The 22273-nt window shown below is 29.4% G+C and overlaps 1 protein-coding gene across 1 annotated transcript; it reads left to right on the top strand.

The window, feature by feature from the left end:
* The first annotated feature begins 12792 nt into the window (after positions 1-12792).
* Positions 12793-20589, top strand: LOC110712527. Its single transcript, XM_021890993.1, has 7 exons — positions 12793-14327; positions 14629-14715; positions 14817-15032; positions 16908-17072; positions 17501-17554; positions 18078-18224; positions 20094-20589. The coding sequence occupies exons 1-7, from the start codon at positions 13935-13937 to the stop codon at positions 20469-20471; spliced, it is 1440 nt and encodes a 479-aa protein (XP_021746685.1). The 5' UTR covers positions 12793-13934; the 3' UTR covers positions 20472-20589.
* The last annotated feature ends 1684 nt before the right edge of the window (positions 20590-22273 follow it).

Raw genomic sequence — 22273 nt, 5'->3', positions numbered from 1 at the left:
ATACTTTATTACTCCGTATATCTATAATAAAACACAGATACACCACATTTAAATATTTACCCTCAATGTTTTACCGATAGATTATGATCATTATTAAGCTTTTCATTGGTATGCTTATAGTGGATACTAATGATAGACTTTTCACTACATTGGTGAAATAAGAAGCAAATAAAGTCATTTATATATCTATAGATTGGTGTTAATTAGTTTATATTTTCTTCTATGCGTTCCCCTTTTTTTACCCTTTGAAAGGTTTTAGTGATGATGGGATAAAAAGATGTTGATAAACTACTTAACTAGAAGGCTATTTGGAGGACACCAAGAACCGAGTAAAAGGACAATGATAATTGTGATTGTAACTAGGAATTTGTCTCTAATACTTGATCAAGATGTTGGCCAACAAACTACAAGATAAGTTTTATTGTTCAACTATATGTGGTTTAAAAGACAAGTATATGATGACTATGTAGCTAGCTTATGACATCTTTGAAATGTGCATGTCAAATTTTAAGGAACAAGCAAGTCAACTTGAGAAAATTTGACTTTATGGAATACTACCCAAAGATAGTAGCCGACATCAAGCATAATGAGCCAACAAGGACTTAGTGTTCTTAATCCTTAGGCCCATTTTGTAAATCGTGAAGATAAATTAAGGTAATGGAGATAAATTTACATCCAAATTTGTAGGAGAAACATTGTCAAAATAAAAAATTATAGGAGAAACAATCAATGTTAAATCTCGTACGTGGTAGTTATAGTTAATCCTAGGGCCAAATTATTCGCTTGTCTCTTTTTCTTCACAGTTTTTCATTACTCGGTATTATCTATTGTTGTTTGGAAGCTCGTATTGGATTGATGGCCGAGGATGATATTGTATTAATATAGACATTATACATTAGAATATAACTTTGCTTATCAAATTACACTTTAACTTATTCTGCTTTTTGGAAATATTAAAATCGACTACCTTATAGATTATTGGTGTCATGGTGTGTATAATATTAATTGTGTTAGAATTCTAATATGTCGATAGAAAATAGACCTTAAATTTTGGATGTGTGAAAATATAACATTTCTCTATAATATTGGATGTGAAGAGCATTATTTAAACTCCAAAAATTAAAAAGACATTGCTAACCTTCCCTCAAGTTTATGTATGTGATTTCTATCTTCTTATGTGGTTTGAAAGTAAAATCATCTTTAGTCATCTTTATTTCTAAATAGTGGAGTCCTTTTTTTCCACTTGATGGTTAATGTTTGAAACTTTCCCTATCAAGTTAGTCAAAGAATTACTCGATGACAAAGTGACTATATAAAATCTATTGGATGGTAGTACTTCAATCCCTTCATTTAGAACGATATAGTTGCACCACAATACTACTGTACCATACTTCGTAACAAATAGAGGTAGTATATACGGAGTATAACCGATTAATAATTAAGGAGTAATAGGTAAATTGTACAATGTATCGATAATAATTATAAATTTTTACAAGTAATATCATAAAATAATTACTATAAAATTTGTTTTCAAAAAGTGACTTAAGGCCTGTTCAATTCAGCTTAATTTCAGTTCAGTTCAGTTCAATTCAGCTCGAATCAGTTCAATTCGGTTTAGCTTCTAATTTTCTTCTCTCATCTAATATTCAGTTCAGTTCAGTTCAGTTCAGCTCCTATCAATTCAGTTCACCACTGCTCAATTCAGTAAATATAAACGTAACAGGCCCTTAGTCTTGTTTAGTTCACTTTATAAAATTAATATTTAGTAAAAATAATTTTGAAAAATTTTCATTTCAGTATAATTAATTTCAGATCAGCAAAAAAAAAATCACTTCAGTTAAATTAATTATAGTTTAGCAAAAATATGGTGAAGTGAACAAGACTTTCTATAAGGCTATAGTCAAAGAGGAAACAAATTAGAATTAATTTTAGTTAAGCAAAGATAAGATTAAGTAAACATAAGTTTATAAGGCTTTAGAGTCTGTTCACATTTACTGAACTGAGCTGAACTGATTGAAGCTGAACTGAACTGATTGGAGCTGAACTGAAATGAATAGTTTATGAGAGAAGGAAATTAAGAGCTGAACTGAATTGATTGAAGCTAAACTGAACTGAACAGAACTGAAATTAAGCTGAAGTTAACAGACCCTTAGACAAAGAGGAAACTAATTAGTGTGTGTCTTAGGCAATATCGCATGTCCAAATATTCACGTAAACACTGATTAATTAGAACAATGGGTCCAATATTTAGACAGCATGCAGTCACTAAATACTACTAGTATTTGGTAGACACAATCAAACAACAGCAGAAAATCCGTTAGTAAATGGGCATGAAACAATATTTGTTACCCAAAAACTTCCTTTGTGGGATCATTTGTAATGATGAATGAGTTTGTGTGACCAAATTCTTTTTGACTTTGAATTGATTTCCAATTGACTAGTTTTCCTTTATAGTCATCTAACTCGCAAGTCACTACTCACTAATGTCTAAATCAAGTTAAAAATGCTAAAATTGTTGTAGTTGCTAAATCAAATCATAGAACATGGGTGTTCCATTTTTGTGGGACTCTCTTTATCACGCTCCAAGGATAGAGAACCTACTCATAACCATAACTAGTCTTGCCTAGACAAGTTTTAATACCTCATGATGTTTATTTTGATTTTGATGCTTGAATTAACAAGCTAATTACTATATGTTGTTGTTAAAGTTAGATACTCATGCTAGAAACATCGATAAATACGTACGAGGTTAACGAGAGACTACACACACTTTGAAAGATTGAATTACAAAATCGTTCATTTATCATTTAGATATGGTTTATTGTAGTTGAATCGAAATGAACTAAATTCAATTTGTAAATATGACCCATCTTTTACTTCACCTTTACTTATACTTTCGAGTGGAATGAGTACATTAGTGGAATGAAATTAGGTTATCTAACATGCCACGAACTTTCATATAAAACAATTTTTAATTTGAGCAATCATCAAATCCATTTCCAAGCAAAAGTTTATAAATTTAAATAGATATCAATCAATTTTGATCATTATTGAATCATCAAAGATCGAACCATCAACTAGTGTCAGTATTTGTTGTTAAAATGCAAAAATGTTTATTCTTTAACAAAGAACAACATTATATACACATATTTTCATCATTCATTGACAATGTACTAGCTCCGTACATCGTCCACATGTAGACAAATCTAAGTTTTACTAATTTAGAGGAATAGGTTAGAAAATTAAGCTATAATAATATATGACTTAGATTCTTCAAAATTACCCAAAATAGAAATTGATTGGCCTCAAAAAGAGGCCCAGACAATAACCAATGGACCTCACTTAATGACCGATCAACATGAACCCATTTTAAATCGTTCATATGGCAAATAAGTATATTACGGTTCAATATTTAATCAACAAAAATTAGCTCATTTTACAAATTGAAAATTAAATCCAAGACATTACAAATCAGGAAAAAAAAATTAGCTACTAATTCGGTTTTTTTATTATTATTGCAATTAAATCATAACCATAGTAAAAAGGTAAAAACACAAAGCTAATTAGTAATTACCCCTCTTTGGAGCGTGATATGTCATCAAATCAATGAAGCAAAACAACACAATGTTGCTGGTGTCACAAAATAAGCAAGAAGTTGATTTGAATGATTTCAGATGTTATGCTGACAAAAAGCCCACAAACCAAGTGGACCCATTTTACAGTTTTATGTTGGTTTAACTTCACTTGAATCCAAATAAATCACTTTTTAGCTTTTTATATTAGTTATATTGCATGCCACATAGGAGTTATTTGGATAAATTTAAAGAATAAAAAAGTTATATTTTTTTATTAAGTGATAAAAACTTGGATAGAATTTATAGGGTAAAAAAGTTAGGACATGTTCTCATTGACTGAACTGAACTGAACTGAACTGAGTTGAACTAAACTGAATTGAACTGAGCTGAGCTAAATTGAACTGAACTGAGCTGAGCTGAACTGAACTGAACTGAACTGAGCTGATCTGAACTGAACTGAACTGAACTGAAATGAATAATTTATAAGAGAAGGAAATTAGGAGCTGAATTGAACTGAACTGAGCTGAACTGAAATGAACTAAATTTCAACATAAGAGAACAGGCCCTTAGTACAGAGTTTTATTTTTAATAAAATTTGGACAGATTTGTAAAATAAAATTGTCGATTTAGAGCTCAATTTCCAATAAAATACCAATATTTCACAAGTATAAGATAAATTATAAGTTTAGCTAGACCACGAGACAATAACACTTGATGTTTTAACTTTTCACGAAATGTGCGCCACGTAAACAACAATTAAATAATTTATCATATAAATTTATTTTTATGTCATAATTTTTTTTTGGATCGAAAGAAATATATAGTTCAGAACGTATAACATTCATTTTAATATTCTAATGTAAAAAAAAGTTGGTCTTAAACTTAAATAAATAATCCGGGCATCGCACGGGGCACCAAACTAATATATATATATATATATATATATATATATATATATATATATATATATATATATATATATATATATATATATATATATATATATATATATATATATATATTCATAAACTATAAGTTCTTAGTGCTAAGCTCTAAATCTCATCCAAGCCATATCAATGAGTATTCATAAACTAGCAATATATATGTTTATTAAATTTTATGATTAAATGGTTAAGTTTTACAATTAACTGATTAAGTATATAATTGGATAATTAAACAATGTGGCATATTATATAAACACTAAAGATTGAGGTGATAGAGTAGTAACAAGCTTCCAACCTTATATATCTTTATCAGGTTTATGAACCAAACCTGAAGTGCTTTTTTTTTCCAGCCAAAGTTGGAATACATAGCATAGTGACTTGGCTTTGGGGTGGTATTCCCTTAAAAAGAATGTCATCCAGCTCCGTCGCTATCCCTAGAGCCAGGGAAAATCCTTTCGATGGAATAATTTCTTAAACATAGAAGGAAAAGAAAGGTAGTTTTGTGATCACGTAGGTCACATGTTTGCACTTCTATTTAGTAAACCCTAATTTATATTATTTTCTGGAATAGAATAAAGGAATGAGGTGTAAACAAGAATTTGAACATTTATGTGAGTAATGTGTCACTTTTCTTTTTGGGAATATATGAGTAATGTGTTGCTCACTCGCTTGAAATTGAGAATATCGAATTACAAAAAAAAAAAAAAAAAAAATCAAAAGAGGGGGTAAATTCACTTTTAAATAGGAATTTTCTAAAAACATCTCCACTTCCATTCTCTGTTCCTAAATGTTCAACTCACTTTTCATTTTGTGTCGTTTTAAAATGTTTGACTCACTTTTACCTTTTTTGTTGGAAAACTTTTTTTTACCATCTTACCTTCCCAGCCCTACACTGTCAGCACATTTTTCACACATACAAACACACACTCTCCAACTCTAGCTTCTCCTCTCTCTCTCTCTCTCTCTCACACACACACACACACTTTATTCACCTTTTTCTTACAAGTAGAAACGAACTTAGTGTGACATGTGATAGATATTATAGTTATGATAATATATGTCGTAGATTAGGATAATATTTGTATGTATTATGTATATTTATCATACTATGATTACGACTCTTGTTTAACTATATATATATTGATCAATGGTACACACTCCACATTGAGGAGTTCTCCCAAAATCCAACAATATGTATAAACAATTCATGCAGACATGCATACATCAACCACATAATGGAAAGTAATGATCGGGTTGAATTGGTATACGTTTGATAACCCGATGAATGAAGGACTCCCCACACCTTAGTCATACCTTGAGATGCCAAGTTGGTGATTGGAACCATCGGTTGTAACTTTTTATTACCGATGCAATAGAATTTTAAAATAGTTATGTAATTGAACTAAAATAATTATATTATGGAGACTTTATAGACTTATTGTTGGTAGGCTTGCTATGGTTTCAAACCACTTCATATGACTTTAGGGGGGACGCACTACACATTCAATCACTGTAAATTTGGAAAAGAATTACGAAGTTGGTTCAAAAGCGAGAATTGTAGTCTTAAGTGACCGGTTTTTCGTTTTATTTTTGGAAGATATGTGTCAAAGGTCGTGTTTTTGAGATAATTTAAAGGTCGTTTCAGTTTTGGAAGACCACTGAAAGGTCATGTTATTTTTGACAAATTTTCCTTTATATTTTAAGTAAGATAAAAAATACTCTTGTGAATATATGTTTAAAGTCGTCTCATTATATAGTTATTGAGTATCAATTATAATTTATACTTAATTTAAAATTAAATGGAAGAATTCATCAAAGTTAATTTTCTACATTGCTTGGCAAATGTGCGTGTCAGCCAAATTGGGGCATTTATTTTCACAAAGAGGGACTAATATCAACCCAATTTGAATATTTTTTATTTATATATCTAAAATCATCAATAATTAATTATATAGATTTTTTCCCATTGTATACATGAAAAATTAGGTAAATAGAATAGGGCTAAGACCTTGTTCGACAAAACAAAGTAATGAGAGTAATTGTTACACTAGTTGTCAATAAATTTTAGTTGTCAATAAAGTAAGTGCTCAATAAAGTAGAAATTGATTAGTTGTCGAAAAAATCAACAGCTAATTTTAATTTTCTAAGGTTAAGATACAATACAGGATATTATTTTCTTCTAAAAAAAATTTACTTCGACCACTGAACACTACCCCCACCATTACATTGTCACATACTCAATTTTTTATTAAATTAAACAAATCATAAAAAGCTACTTAAAAAAATAGTTTTGAACACGTCCTAAGTAAACACACCCAGGCCACTCCAATGCCTTGATGACTCTATCTCACAAAGCTCTCACTTTTTATTTCATTTTTTTTGGTAATATCTAATCACTTCTATGTCATTACAAATCTGTAAAATTTAATTGAAAACATATTAATTTGGTATTATTTTAATTATAACGATACATAAGATTTGCTTTGCCTATTTATCCATCCACACATAAGGTTAAAAACCATGAATTAATTAAATAGTTAGAACTTAGAAGAAAATAACAAATTACGGCCATACGCATGCATGGGCATAAGGGCATTATGTTGCATATATTCATGCAGGCATAGTAACGCTCTATAAAATAACAAAACACATACGCATGCCAAAAATAATCGCATGCTTTGGCCCCTACACTAAACAGTTTTTTTTTTTTTAAAAAAAACACAAAAACAAAAACAAAATTAAGAAAATTTTATTTACCTTTCTTATTTCCTGGAAAACGACAATTCAAAAGTCTGAAAAATTATGTTGCTTGTTAATCGGCGATTATGAAGTGAAAATACCTTAATCTCTATTGATTTCGTTTCAAGTTCCTTATGTTTATATCGTTGTCATTCTAGTCAACATATATGCAATAGAGCATTAGGCAAGAAGCAGCAACAAGGATTAACATAGTTTTTTGATCAATTAGTCGATATGAATATAATACTTAGAGGTCACAATATATATATATATATATATATATATATATATATATATATATATATATATATATGGGAGGGATCCGGTGAGAATAGGTCCATATGTGAGAATTCATACTTATATGAGAACTGATTTAAAATTTAGAACATGTGAGTAAAAATTTAGAACATGTGAATTAAAATTTAGAACATGCGAGTTAAAATTTAGAACATGTGACTCAAATTAAAATTTTGAACATATGAGTAATAATTTAGAACATTTGTGTGAGTAATATGTTTAGAACATCTGATTTAAGAATTAGAACAAGTGATTAAAAATTTATAAAATTTGTTTTATGAAATTTTAAACATATGAGTAAAATTTAGACATATGATTTAAGATTATGAACATGTGAATAAAAATTTAGAACAAACTGATATAGAATATAGAAAGTGTGAGTAAATAATTTAGAACATACGAGTAAAAAAATAGAACATACAATTTAAAATCTGGAACATATAATTTAAAATCTTAAAACACACGTTTTAAAATTTAGAACATACAAGTTAAAATTTTGAAACAAGTTATTTAAAATTTATGACATCGAACTTAACTAATTTATGGTTTAGAACATGTGAGTACTAAATTAGAACATTTGATTTAATTTAGAATACCTAAGGAAAAGTTTAGAACATCAGATTTAAAATTTAGAACATACGAGTAAAAATTTAGAACATAAAGAGTGTTCTCACATAAGAAAAATTCTCATATAAGAAAATTTCTCACGAGAGTCTTCCCCTATATATATATATATATATATATATATATATTAAAGTGGGGGGACAAACTGTCCCCCCTTCTCCTATCCTAGTGACTCCACCGTCGGAACCCTTGCCTTCACCACCGGAACACCACAACAATTGTCGAAGTGCCGAAAATCAAGCCCCACCACCACCCCAACCCACCGCCGGAAAAAACCACGCCTAATTCCACCCTCAGCCCTGCCTAGATCCAATTGCGACCCATCCCTTGCTGGCGACGTGAAACCACAAACCTTAAACTAGCGAAAAAAGATTGTTGGTGGCTAGTGTGGTTTCGACGGAGATTGGGAAAAGAAGGTGGTGGTAGCGACCTTTCTTTTCGTTGGTGTAGGGATCGCAGTTTCGACGGTGAAGGAGGGGTTGTGGTAGGTGGAGGTGATGGCCGGTGATTTTGCCGGTGAAGGAAGGGGTTTCGACGGCAGTGGAGTCACGGGCGCCAGTGGTGGGCTGGTGGCTGGGTTAGGGTTTAGGGTTTTTATTTATTTATTTATTCATCTTTTTTTAACATTAATGACTTAATTTGACTCGTGTTCATCGTGGGTCCTTCCATAAAAAAATCCATAAGATGGTGGTGAAATCCAATTTTTTGGTTTTTTTTTTGTAGTGTTTCACTCCCTCCATTTTTTTATTTGCATCACTTTCCTTTTATGGGTGTCTTTTTTTTAAAAAAAAAATGCATCATTTTTATATTTGGTTACTTTATACTATATTTTATCATTTATCTCTCTTACCTTAAAGCACACTCAAATTATTTTATCATTTCTCTCTCTTTCATGGTTCCTACTTAAATAATAAAAATATTTTCCCTCTCTCACATACATGCTTTCTCTTTCATTGTCCCATCTTACTTTATTACTATAATAATTTATTTACCTACTCACAATATTATATTACTTTCCTAAAACTCCGTGCATCCTAAAGTGATGAAAATTATAAAAAAAAAACAAAAAAAAAAACGGAGAGAGTATTAAAATATCGAAATTTTTTAATGTTATAATCCAATTTTTGAGAAGTATGTGGTGTTATTTTATTATTTTTTAAATTTGTTGAAACTTTTTTAGCGATTTGATGCGCACAATAAACTCGTTGCCCATGGCATTGCCTTTCTACCTTGTGTATCCTGCACTATTGAAATGATCAGTCGATGAGCTTAATATGTTAATGATGAGCCTAAAGTATTTGATATTATTCCCCTAACCATTTTGTCAAAGAAAAGCTACGAGATTTATATGAATCTGTGAAAACGATAATCAATTGAAGGTAGAGGTGTTAAATCGAGTATTCAAGTCGGATCATGTCAGGTTTCATGTCATATTCAAGTTGGATCATGTTAGGTTTTACGGACTTTCAAGTCAGGTTTAGGTTAGGTTGGGTCAAGTTTGATTCAAGTTATAACAAGCGTTATACCCTTGCAGTTGCAATTCGAGTTTGACTTTATACCTTTTCGGCTGCATTTCAAGTTTGATTCGAGTTAATTTTGGTTTGGTTTCCGTTTGATATGCGTCAAGTCGGGTTAAAGGCAAGTTTATTTGAAGCAGGAAAATTTGGGTCAGATGAACTTCAGGTGGTCAAGTCATTCTTAGACTCAAGTCAAATTTGAGTCAGATCGGATCATAACAAGTTTTGATAGATTAAATCACAATCAAGAGAGGTCATTCTTAGGCTCGGATCAAATGCCTTGGATTGATTCAAGTTAAGTTTGGTTTGCTGGAACCCAATAACAAAACAAAACATTACGAGTCGGATATGGTCACTATGGTTCAGGTAGGCAGTAGGTTGTATTAGGTTATTATTGTTTTAAAATTTTATCAGAGTATTATTTCGGGTTCAGATTATTATTAGGTCATGTCAAATCGGTTATTAGTTGGCTAATATCCATTTGGGTCAGCAACAAGTTGTGATAGGTTATAATCAATTTCAGGTTCAAATTAGATTTGGATCATTGTCAAGCTAAGTTAGGTTCAATCGGTTTTCAGTTAATATCAAGTTGACCACAAATTCTGTTTTAGGTCAGAAATTATCAAGATAATTAATTGTCAATTAATGTCAAGAGTCAATTTCAGTTCAGGTTACATGTCATTGTTTTCAGTCTTTTCACCTATGAGTAAGATATATATACAGATCATTGTTATTTCAGGACGGGTATTCATGTCAGGTCAGATTTTGACACCTCTTGCTGAGGGTGTAACTATAAGGCCCGTCATTGCTCATAAAAACAAGCATGTTAAAGCCTCAACATGTTACACAAAATACCCAGGCCATACCAAACTTGTCACCTTTAATGATTCTACATACGATCCGAATCTTCAATGATTCTACGTACAATCCGAATGATCATCAAGGCATCAACCTATCTAGCTCTATGTATTTCTTTGAACCACGCACCACAACACCATCTACATGTATGTAACTAGATCAATGCCTTGTATATTTCAACTCTAGAAAAGTTACATAAGATCCAAGCGGGGACAAAGCATCAACTGAAAAGAGGAAGGTAAGAAGATCGATCCTACTATACGCAATATGAGTACTAAAATATCTTCCCGGCTAAATAATTACACTACAAGAAAATAACCTTTTTGTAGCGATTATTTTAACCTTTAGTATCGATTGTAATTGCAATAAAAAGCTTTCCCAACGAATGGTCATTCGATACAATATCCCCCGTTGCCTTAGGCTTTAGTAGTGGTTTTCAATATCGCTGGGGTTAGCCTCAATAATCGATACGAAAAACTACATCCAATCGTGATGATTATTGTAGCGATTACTATCGCTATAAATGTTTAACTCATTTTCTTCAAAAAAAAAAAACATGCGTATGATCTTTACAAGATTCGAACATGCAATCTCAAACTCTTATATTAAATGTTTCACTAATAAGCTATGACATATTTTATGTATTCTTTGTCAAACAATATTTATATATCTAGTATTGAAAAGGCTTTTCGTATCGATTTTTAGGATTTAGTGACGATTGTAAATGATACGATTTCTCAAAATTATATAAATGTGTAAAAATAGTGTGGATATGTATTTTTATGTTTTCCGTATTGATTTTATTTGGGAAAACCATGGCGATTGTAAAAATGATACGACATCCTTAATTATTTCACAAACATACGTGCATATTGTAGCGAATGTACAATCGCTACGAAATAATCGCTACGAAAAGAGATTTTTCTTGTAGTGTTAAAATATCGGACGTAAGCTTGAATCAATTCTGGAAGAGAAATATTTTTGTTAAATTATTAATCAGTGTATACTAAGGGTATGTTCTCATTGACTGAACTGAAATGAATTGAACTGAGCTGAGCTGAGCTGAACTGAACTGAACTAAACTGAACTTATTAATGAGTGATTTTTAACTACGGATTAGTGATCTTTGATTATTTATTGAGTGTTTATTATTATACATATGTGTATATACAAATATACATATTAAAATATTTAAGAAATATACTATTATTATTATTATTTATTGATTATTATTATTATTATTATTATTATTATTATTATTTATTGATTATTATTATTATTATTATTATTATTATTGTTATTATTATTTATTGATTATTATTATTATTGATTATTATTATTATTATTATTATTATTATTTATTATTTATTATTATTATTTATTGATTATTATTATTATTATTTATTGAGTATTATTATTATTATTATTATTATTATTATTATTATTTATTGATCATTATTATTATTATTATTATTGATCATCATCATTATTATTATTATTATTATTATTATTATTATTATTATTATTATTATTATCGTTGTTGTAATAAGAGCTTAAAAGAATGAAATTTGGCTTTATATCATTAGCAATATCATTACACATGAGCTGAACTGAACTGAACTGAACTAAACTGAATTTCAAAGTATGAGAACAGGCCCTAAGTCATCCATCCCTCCACGCTATTCAAGCTATAAAACAATTCCTAGATAGATGTTGAATATCTTTAGTTTGTTTGCATCAAAGGTTGCAAAGGCCATTTTGAATCAAAACACCCTAACTTTTGACATGTCTTAACACAAACCTAAATTTTCATTGGATTCACACATATACTTAGATTGATGATATCCAGATAATAGAATTCAAATAGGTTAAACTATACCTCATATTAAAGAGATTTAGATAAGATGCATGTTAAAAGAAATTATGATAAACATAAAAAGTCAAATAGAACGAAGCTTTAATTTAACCTGGTGAGATTGTTGGAGAAATTAAACAAACTCTTGTGATGTACTGATATACAACTTTGATGAACAATTGAAAGACCTATTGTCATGTTATGATGCACTATGTATACAAGTTGACCACACACAACCACACAATTAAGTTCAACAAGCTCAATAAACCTAACACCAATAACCTATTACTTTCTCTGTTCTTTTTAACTTGACATGTTTCTTTTATCACGCTTGTCAATGTAAAACTTTAATGATCAATATTTTTTATTCTCCATAAGTAAAAATTATAAAAGTATATATTATGATAGTACTTATTGAGACGAGTTTAAAAATATCCCACATGGATATGTTTTTTCTTACACATAATTCACAAAAGACGGTCAAAGGAGGGGTAATAAATAATGTAAAAGTCAAAGTGGGTCAAGTAAAAAAAAAACGTAGGAAGAAAACATAAATACATATCTCGAACTCCCAAAATTATACATGAACTCCTCCATTATCACCATCTCGATCTATATTTACCAGTTTTGTGCAAAACTATCCAAATCTAGATGGCAAATACAAAAAACCAATTTTTAGGAATGACTAACAAAGTGGGATAACTTTGTTTTCTAGTGCTAAAAAACCATATTAAACCCTGTTAACACTAAAGATAATTTACTAGATTAGAGAGGATGACACAAAGAACATCTAGGGAAGTGAGAAAGAAACCTCCCTTAAAGCAAAACAACCCAACTTTAGAACCTCGGAAAAATCTCAGTGTAATTCCTATTTGTCTTCAAGACCCAAGCAAAGAATAACAACAACAAAATTAAAAATAAAAATAAAAATAAAAATAAATAACCAAAATATTTCTTAGATTAGGACCATATTGTAATTGCCTATAAAAATAACCACAAAAAAGCTAAAGTTTTGCAGTCTATGTATTGGAGACTGGAAACATAACCCCACGCCCCATTCTCTCTCCTCTTATGTTTAATCATAAATCAAAATCATAATGTTTAGATTTCATAAAAACTTTATATTATAAATTAATTTTAATTAAAATATAACATGTTTTGATCATAACACCCCATTGTATTAATACCTCCAACCCATCTCCACATGGGTTATTCAACAATATAAACCCAACCCAAATTTTCATTGGATTCATACCATTTTTAATTAACCCAACTCATATTTTCTCTCTCTAAATTCTCTCTCCTAAAATCAAGAAAGTAGTGCAGTTATTATAGAGTACAGAAGCAGTAGAATAGAAGCAAGTATTCATTTTGTTTGTCATTTTAGCCATTCTAAACCTTGGAAATAGTGTTTTAAAGATTGTCATTAAAACCCCCCCAAAAAATTAAATTTGTATTACCCAAAATATACATTTTCTTGGGTATATATTTATATACTATTTCTTGGTGTCATATATTATGAAATATGGTTGTAGAACCAAAGAGAAATAAACAAGGAAGCCAAGAAGAAGAAGAAAAGGAAGGTTTTTTGTACCATTATACAAGAAGAAGACAACATAAATGTGGACAAAATATGAGAAAAAGCAAAGATTATAGTAATATTTCTTCAATGGGTGTTATGGAATATAGTTGCTGTTTGTTGAAGATTTCCTCAATCATTCCCATTGTTGGTGTAATGTTGCTACTTGTTTGTTCTTCTCTGATTTCCCCTGTTTTATCGACCTGGGAAACCGGCATTGCCAATGATAAACCAAGAAATGATACTCAGAATTTTCGCCCTGGTGAGGAAGCTCAGAAGTTAAAAAGAGTCAGACAACATCTCAAGAGGATCAACAAAACTCCAATTAAAACTATTCAAGTATTTTCTCTTTTTCCTTCTCTCTGTTTTCCCCTGTTTTTTGTTGGAATGATATTGCATTTATGTCATTTTTCAACTTTGCTTAAATAGTTTGTATCATCAAACTTTCTATTTTAAACTATCCATTTCTTTGCTACGTTAGAGATAAAACTCTGAACAACTGAACATTCAAATTCAGCTGTCGCATTACTAGTTCAAACTACCCTATCAGCGTGACAACTAATATAGAATCCTTGCAAATACCACTAGCATGATATTATAGGCATTTTTAACATTTTTTTTATTTTGGATTTGGTGATAGAGTGTAGATGGGGATCTTATAGATTGTGTATTAGCACATCAACAACCAGCATTTGATCATCCAATGTTAAGAGGTCAAAAGCCATTGGTAAGTTTCATCATTTTTGGAAAAATAATCAATATGACTTTATATTATTGTCATTGTTAATTTTATGATTAATATGTTAATGTTATGAAAAATGTTTGCAGGAACCACCAGAGAGGCCAAAAGGGCATGAAAGAGAAGGGAAAATATATGAAGACAGTTTCCAATTATGGCACGTAACAGGTGAAGCATGTCCAGAAGGAACAATTCCAATTAGAAGAACCAATGAAGAAGAAGTGATGAGAGTTAGCTCTGTTAGAAGATTTGGAAGAAAACCCAGAAAATTCGTTAGAAGAGATTCTACTGGTTCTGACCATGAGGTAATTTTTATTTTCTTTTTAATTATAAATTGTCTTGATCCCCTCCAAAAATATTTGAAATTTAATTGAAAATTTATAAAGAAACCATAAAAAAAAATATTTTGAAACTAATTTTACTTATTAATAAAAGTACTTCCCTCGTTCTCTCAAAGTTCTTCCTGAATTGATCATTTTTGGTGAGAGAATCACCGTCCAGATGTTAGAGGGATTTTTTTCTTCTAATTTTAATGTTTGAGTTTGTTAACGAATAACATTCGAGAAATATAGAAGTATGAAGGGTATCTCATGAATTTCGTAATGTTTTTGTTAATATGGTTTATGAGTAATTGAATAGAATTTAGGATTACTAAAAAAATTAGGGGAAAGAAAAGGCATAGTGCTCAAGTTTGTCCATCATTATCACCATAAGGGTCATAGTGAACACAAGGCAAAGGGGTCAAAAGACACTGGAAAAGAGCTTATTAAAGTTTGTTATTGTCCCACTTTTTTTTTTCTTATGAAGAATTTTAATTATTTCTTTTAAAAAAATTGTAATCCCTATTTCATTGATTTAGCCTTGCAAGCTAAGATTACAATGTACTAGCAATAATTTTGATTTCATAGATTGGAATTCAAATTTCATATTTTTTTTTTTCATAATATTAGTCACTCGAGAAAAGAAAACAAACAAAATCATTAACGTTTCACAATGTCTAGTGTCTGTAACCTCTATTCCTCTAGGAAATAAGCAATTAAAATTAGTTTAAGAGGTGCTAAAAGAAATTTTGTTATATTTTCCTCAATGATGAAAATTAGTGTACCTAACAATAATACATGTAACACGAACATTGCAATCATTTTATCCGGTATAAAAAGACTAATTCGTTTTTCGCCTTTTTATAAAAAGAATCATTTCATAACCATTCATGAAAAATACTTCAAATTCAAAGTAAAGTGTTTTAATCATTCCAACATCTTTTTATAAGTAAATAAACACTTTCCTCAAAAAAAAAAAAAAAAAAGTAAATAAACACAAATAATGTACAATAGAAATTTACATAAGGTTTTTTTTTTTTTTTTTTTTTTTTTTTTTTTTTTTAGGAAATAGAAATTTACATAAGGTATTTTTGAAACACACAAAAAATTACTAGCTGATTTTCATTTAGAAATAAATGAGGGTGTTGACTATTGAACCATGTCGTCATATCAAAATTAATTTACCAACCCTCCAAAAAAAAAAAAGAAAAAAAAAAGTAAAAATGAAAAAGAGGAAAAACTTAAATGTGAATCAGAAGTGTTGGTAAGACAGGATTTGAGCAAACTGAGTGACTTGATTTTTTGTGACTGAAAAAACGAAAGGAGAAAATTTATGATAGTTGGTTGTTCTTTAATTTCAACTCATTTAATTTTAGACAGGTTGCTTCTTGTAGTAACTCCTCACTCTCATGATTTTCTTCATTTAGTTTGCTTTCATATATTTGTCCCTTGTATAATGACTTCAAATCCATTGCCTTGATGACATTTTCTGCAACTTCATCCATCATTATATACCATGCTTTCAAGATCAACCGTATAATATACACATACTTCCCCGTCTCCAAAAGTTTTCTACTCCGCAAGGTTTAGATAATGTTGACTGTTTCACAAAAAAGTCAAAACAAAAAAAACTTTTAAGGTTGTTTTTTTATTTAGATATAGTATATGTATATACATTATTTAGTCGTATGAATTTCCGTTTAGATAGAATTCCACGTATTCAAATTAATCGGGTTTGGCTAAGCGTAGCCCTTAAAAACGACTAAATTGATATAACCTCGTGTGATAACTAACTTTGAATGACGCGTGATTTAGTAACAATTAATGTACTGAACATCTAATTGTTGTGTGATTAAACAGCATGCAGTGGGATATGTATCTGGACAACAATATTATGGAGCAAAAGCAAGTATAAATGTGTGGTCTCCTAGAGTGGCTAACCCCTATGAATTTAGCTTATCTCAAATGTGGGTCATTTCTGGTTCATTTGGTGATGATCTTAATACAATTGAAGCTGGTTGGCAGGTATATATGTTATTTATTTCCTTCATTTTAATTTCATGACTTGTTTTTTGATTAAATGTATTTTATTCAGGGTATTTATATAAATATTAGTGAAGGTAAAGGCTAACGAACGCTCCATAGATGTTGGATAAGCTAACTAAAAGTAAAAGATTAAATTAAAATGAACATTAATTACAGCGATCCACGCGTGATTTTGTCATGCTTTCCTAAGTATCATTTTAGACAATATTTTAAATGCTTATCCAACGCCCCGAAAACATTCGTTAATTAATAATCACTTCAAAATTAAATTGACATTATTAGAAGTTGGCAAGTAGTGTTATTATGGAAATTTATTGCTGACTACTTCACATCCAACTACCTTCCAATTACTAAATAGGGGGTCAACAACATTCGTGGCTAAAACTATGTATTGAATTCTGTTTCAGGTTAGCCCCGAGCTCTATGGTGACAATTATCCTAGGTTCTTTACTTATTGGACGGTAAGTCACATACTCAAATTACCCTTTTTTCATCTACTCGTTTTATTTTATGTTTTATAAAGAAACTCATTCAGTAAATAACATTTTTACATTACACTGTACGTAAATTTGGATTTCTAAATTTACATACAGTGTTGAATTTTGTGGACCAAAAGACCAACACAATGAATGGTTTTTTTGGTTTTTTTTCTTCTTCTTCTTGTGCTAGTTATGACAGAACTTGAAAATTAAATTATTAAATCCTATCAACATTAATGCTTTTAAATACATTTATAGCGCCTATAAGGCTATAATGTGACACTCTATTTAATTTGATAGAGAATATATATACCGAATATATAAATATTCTTGCGATATTATTTTTGTTTTAGTGTATATAAAAGTAGATTATTATCGTATTAATTGTACATATCTCTAGTAGAATGGAATGCGCACCTTATAAATGTTACATTAATGAGAATACCCTAATCGAGGAGAATTATGTTACATAATCTTACACTGATGCCTGTAATTGATATGGCAGAGCGATGCGTACCAAGCCACCGGATGCTACAACTTGTTATGCTCAGGATTTGTTCAAACTAATAGTAAGATTGCAATTGGAGCTGCAATTTCACCAACATCTTCATACAAAGGAGGACAATTTGACATTAGCTTGCTAATATGGAAGGTAATCAACTTTATCATGATTTTTTTAAACGCTATAGGAGAAATATTTAAATAGAAATCCCCAATTAAATTAGCTTTTTAGTTCCAAATCTTTGCAAAAAATAAGGTAATTAAGGAATTGTGCTTTCGACAAAGATACCACAATTAACAATTAAAATCTATTTCCAACTTTTAAAAATTGTGACAATTTTTCTCCGTCATTCTGAAATGTACATGAATGGAGGGAGTAATTGAAATATGAAGTACATCATAATATGAATAGGAAAAAGTTGGCAAAATGAATGAACAAGGACCACAATGATGCTAGTCATGAAAATGCCATAAAAAGTTCTCATTGAAGGCTAAGAGTTTACTCATTTGCTAGGCTTTGTTAGACATAAGGCACAAACAAACATGCCTAAAAGCACCAATTATATTTTAGGAAAGAATCAGGATTTATATAACTTTACTTACTCTTCATGGAAACATCATCAAATCTTCCTACCTAAAAATTCTTTTATTACATCTTTGTTTCGAATTTATATTGCATGCGTGCACTAGATTAAGTTAGTGCTTTCTTATTTTTTTTTATTTTTTTTTTTAAAAAAAAATATACATATAGATTAGAAAAAATATTTTAAATAATTATTTTGTTTTTATAAAAAAAAAAGAAAAAACTATGATACACTTTGTCCCTTGTGTTTTTTTTTTCAACTTTGCAAGATTCTATTCTCTTTCTTCTTTTGTACATGGAAAGTTAACAAACGAATAATACTTGTATAGAAAGTCATCAAAATTACTTTATTTTGAATATTAGATGAAGAAATTGTGAAATGGATTGATGGTAAGACTTTCTTAAATAAAATTATGGATGATTTTGCTATTCTATTATTTGAACATTCAATAATTAATAACAGTAAGATGTTTACAGTTATTAAGTTACTGAGTCCAACAATATACATAAACTATTATAATCCTCAATTTGATGTAAAATTTGACTAAATGTAGGTGAAAAAGTTAGGATCGAGAAGGGTCATTCAATAGTTGGAACATTTTATAATTTAACATACTTTAGTTAGAATTATTTTATAATTATCACTAATAGTTCAAGTTATTATTTTCCTCAAAAAAAAAAAAAAAAAAAAAAAAAAAGAGTTCAAGTTATTATCGTTGTATGTAGTTTTTCAAAATCTTATAGAACAAAAGTATATAATAAATAATAAATTTATAAAATGGAATTGATGTGGTACCACAAAACTATGTAAAGATTCTTCATTCTTGTACAAGTATTTCTTAGTATATTAGAAGAAAAAATGTCACAAATATGAGAAAGAATTAATTATCAAACACTTTGGTTTGTAAAATTTTCAAATACACGACTATATGTTTTACCGTTGTAAATACAATTTGTTTATGCTTAATTATTACTTTAATGAACGTAGTGTCTGAGTTCGAGGCCTTAACCATATCAACTTAAATTAATTATAGTATAATCTAGCAACTTAGTTTGTACGGCTAAATCGCTTCTATGTTTTCCCGCATCAATTTCGCCTAGTTGTTGCTACCATGCACATGGGTTAGATCTATATATAAGATCATGCATATAACTTTTCTCTTAATATTTACATGTAAAACATTACATATACATCTATGCATATAAGTATATCAATATAATAGAATCCATGAGGTGTACGAGTATTCGGATTATGAAGAATGAAAATCTCACAATAAAAAACATTAGGTGATTGAAAAATACATGCATGACAATGCCACACGTCATTTAATATAGCTATTTAAGGATGTAACGTTATTATATGTGTTGTCTCTAAAGTTATGTTTAACATATTTTTGACTTCACTTTGTAACTTGTTTTGTTATCTTTTCTTTTCAGGATCCTAAACACGGAAACTGGTGGCTTGAATTCGGATCCGGGGTGTTAGTCGGGTATTGGCCCTCATTTTTGTTCACCCACCTAAGAGACCATGCAAGTATGGTACAATTTGGAGGGGAAATAGTGAATTCAAGGACAGGAGGTTTCCACACTTCAACTCAAATGGGAAGTGGTCATTTTTCAGGGGAAGGCTTTGGAAAAGCATCCTATTTTCGGAATTTGCAAATAGTAGATTGGGGTAATAGTTTAATTCCATTATCCAATCTCAAAGTTTTGGCTGATCATCCAAATTGTTATGATATTAGAGGTGGTATTAATAATGTTTGGGGTAATTATTTTTATTATGGAGGGCCTGGAAGAAATGTTAGATGTCCCTAACAAAATTTTCAATCACAAATATTTTTTTTTTTTTGGGTGCCTTTATCTTGGGGTTTGGTCAAAATTGTGCATGGGGTTTGGGCTATTCTATAGATTTGTTTTTTTTTTTTTTTTTTTTTTAAGAAAAGTTTTGGTCCGTAATTAGGTTAATAGGTGATCCATTAATCACACTGCTTTTAGGAAGCATTTGTATAAATTTTATTGCGGAAAGGAAAAAAAGTGAATATAATATTGTTTGTCCTTTATTTCTCGTCTTTGTTCCTTCTTTTCTTTTTTGTTTGTTTGTTTGATATCCAAAGTAAGTAAGTATATATATATATATATATATATATATATATGTGTATGTATATGTATATGTATGTATGTATATATATATATATATATATATATATATATATATATATATATATATATAATCCTTCAAAATAATCTATTTATAAACGGAAAATAAAACTAACACGTAGAACATATTTTAGTGATATAGAATGACAAGTAATTTTTTGAGCTATGTGGAGTTTTTTTTAAAGAAAATGTGAAGTATTGGTGATAATCTGATATAAAAGGCTGAAAAAGATAATGGATCATTGATGATGCGATGTGATCTTGTGGCAAAGTACTTGAATGGCATGAATTCTAATAATATCATATAGGCCAAACACAATTATTACAAGTACTTCAATTGCTAGGACATGCTTCTTTGATTACTTGGAAACGTGAGATTATATGCTGTTTATATTTTGAATAATTATTTTTTCTAAAAAATTATATGCAATATGTGCTAATTGAATCTAAATTCTTTGGTTGATAATATTTCAGTAATATACCACTGATATCTATTGGTAACTTGATACTTGTATAAGGCCATATACTGCGTATTTTATGAGTTTAATTGAACAATTGTGGTCAAAACTATTGTGCATAGTACTTCATATGAAGTAAATTTTTATTGTAAACAAAATGTATAGAATGTGGTCTAATCTATTATCATAGATTAAGTCCATTATTGTATATACGCGATCCATTCAATTAAATTAATTAGCTTTAATTAAGTAAATAAGGAATTTATTCATAATTTCATGACTATCCAAATGTAAACACAAAAATAAGTTAGTGCTCATATGTTTATTATATGTGATATATAAATGGACATTGAGACATTGATAGTTGTGCATCAATTTACACGTATAAAACTTATTTGTAATCCTTATAGACTCTTTTGTTTTTTGTTTTTAATGTATTACTTTGACTTTTGCACTATTCACATACTATGGACGTTGACTTAATTTTTTCACCTTTATAAAATTAAAATAGATATTATTGTCTAACATATCATTAGATTAGTCATATGCCTAGTTTTATAATATAATTTTGTTACAATTTTTACTAATATCTAATTAAAAATATTAATGGTCAAAATTGTGTCTCAACAAATATACTGATCAAACTGATATATTGAAAAAAAAAAAAAGGAGTAATAGTTATGGAATAACAAACCATGTCAAAAGGTCATAAAGTAATCCACTTTCAATCCCAATAGCACAAGATTGTCTATTTTTGACACACCATAGCAACTACCCCAACAATAACTCTTAGTATCGTGATGTTGGCCTGCTGGTTACGGTGTAGAGTATGAACAACCTTTTTTTTATTTTTTTTTTTTTTTTTAGAGTTGATTGTTTTTATTTATGATGTGTCAATTCAAGTCCTTTTCAACATAAAGATGACAATAAATGCATGAATATACCCTAATTAAATGGATAATGGTTTAAATTCTCTACTCGGTCTCTTAGAATAATCTCGAA

The sequence above is a fragment of the Chenopodium quinoa genome, unplaced genomic scaffold (genome assembly GCF_001683475.1).
Source record: "Chenopodium quinoa cultivar QQ74 unplaced genomic scaffold, ASM168347v1, whole genome shotgun sequence".
Classification (NCBI taxonomy): domain Eukaryota; kingdom Viridiplantae; phylum Streptophyta; class Magnoliopsida; order Caryophyllales; family Amaranthaceae; genus Chenopodium; species Chenopodium quinoa.
Note: the sequence above shows the minus strand (reverse complement) of the source record. Positions and strands in the feature narration are given on the sequence as shown.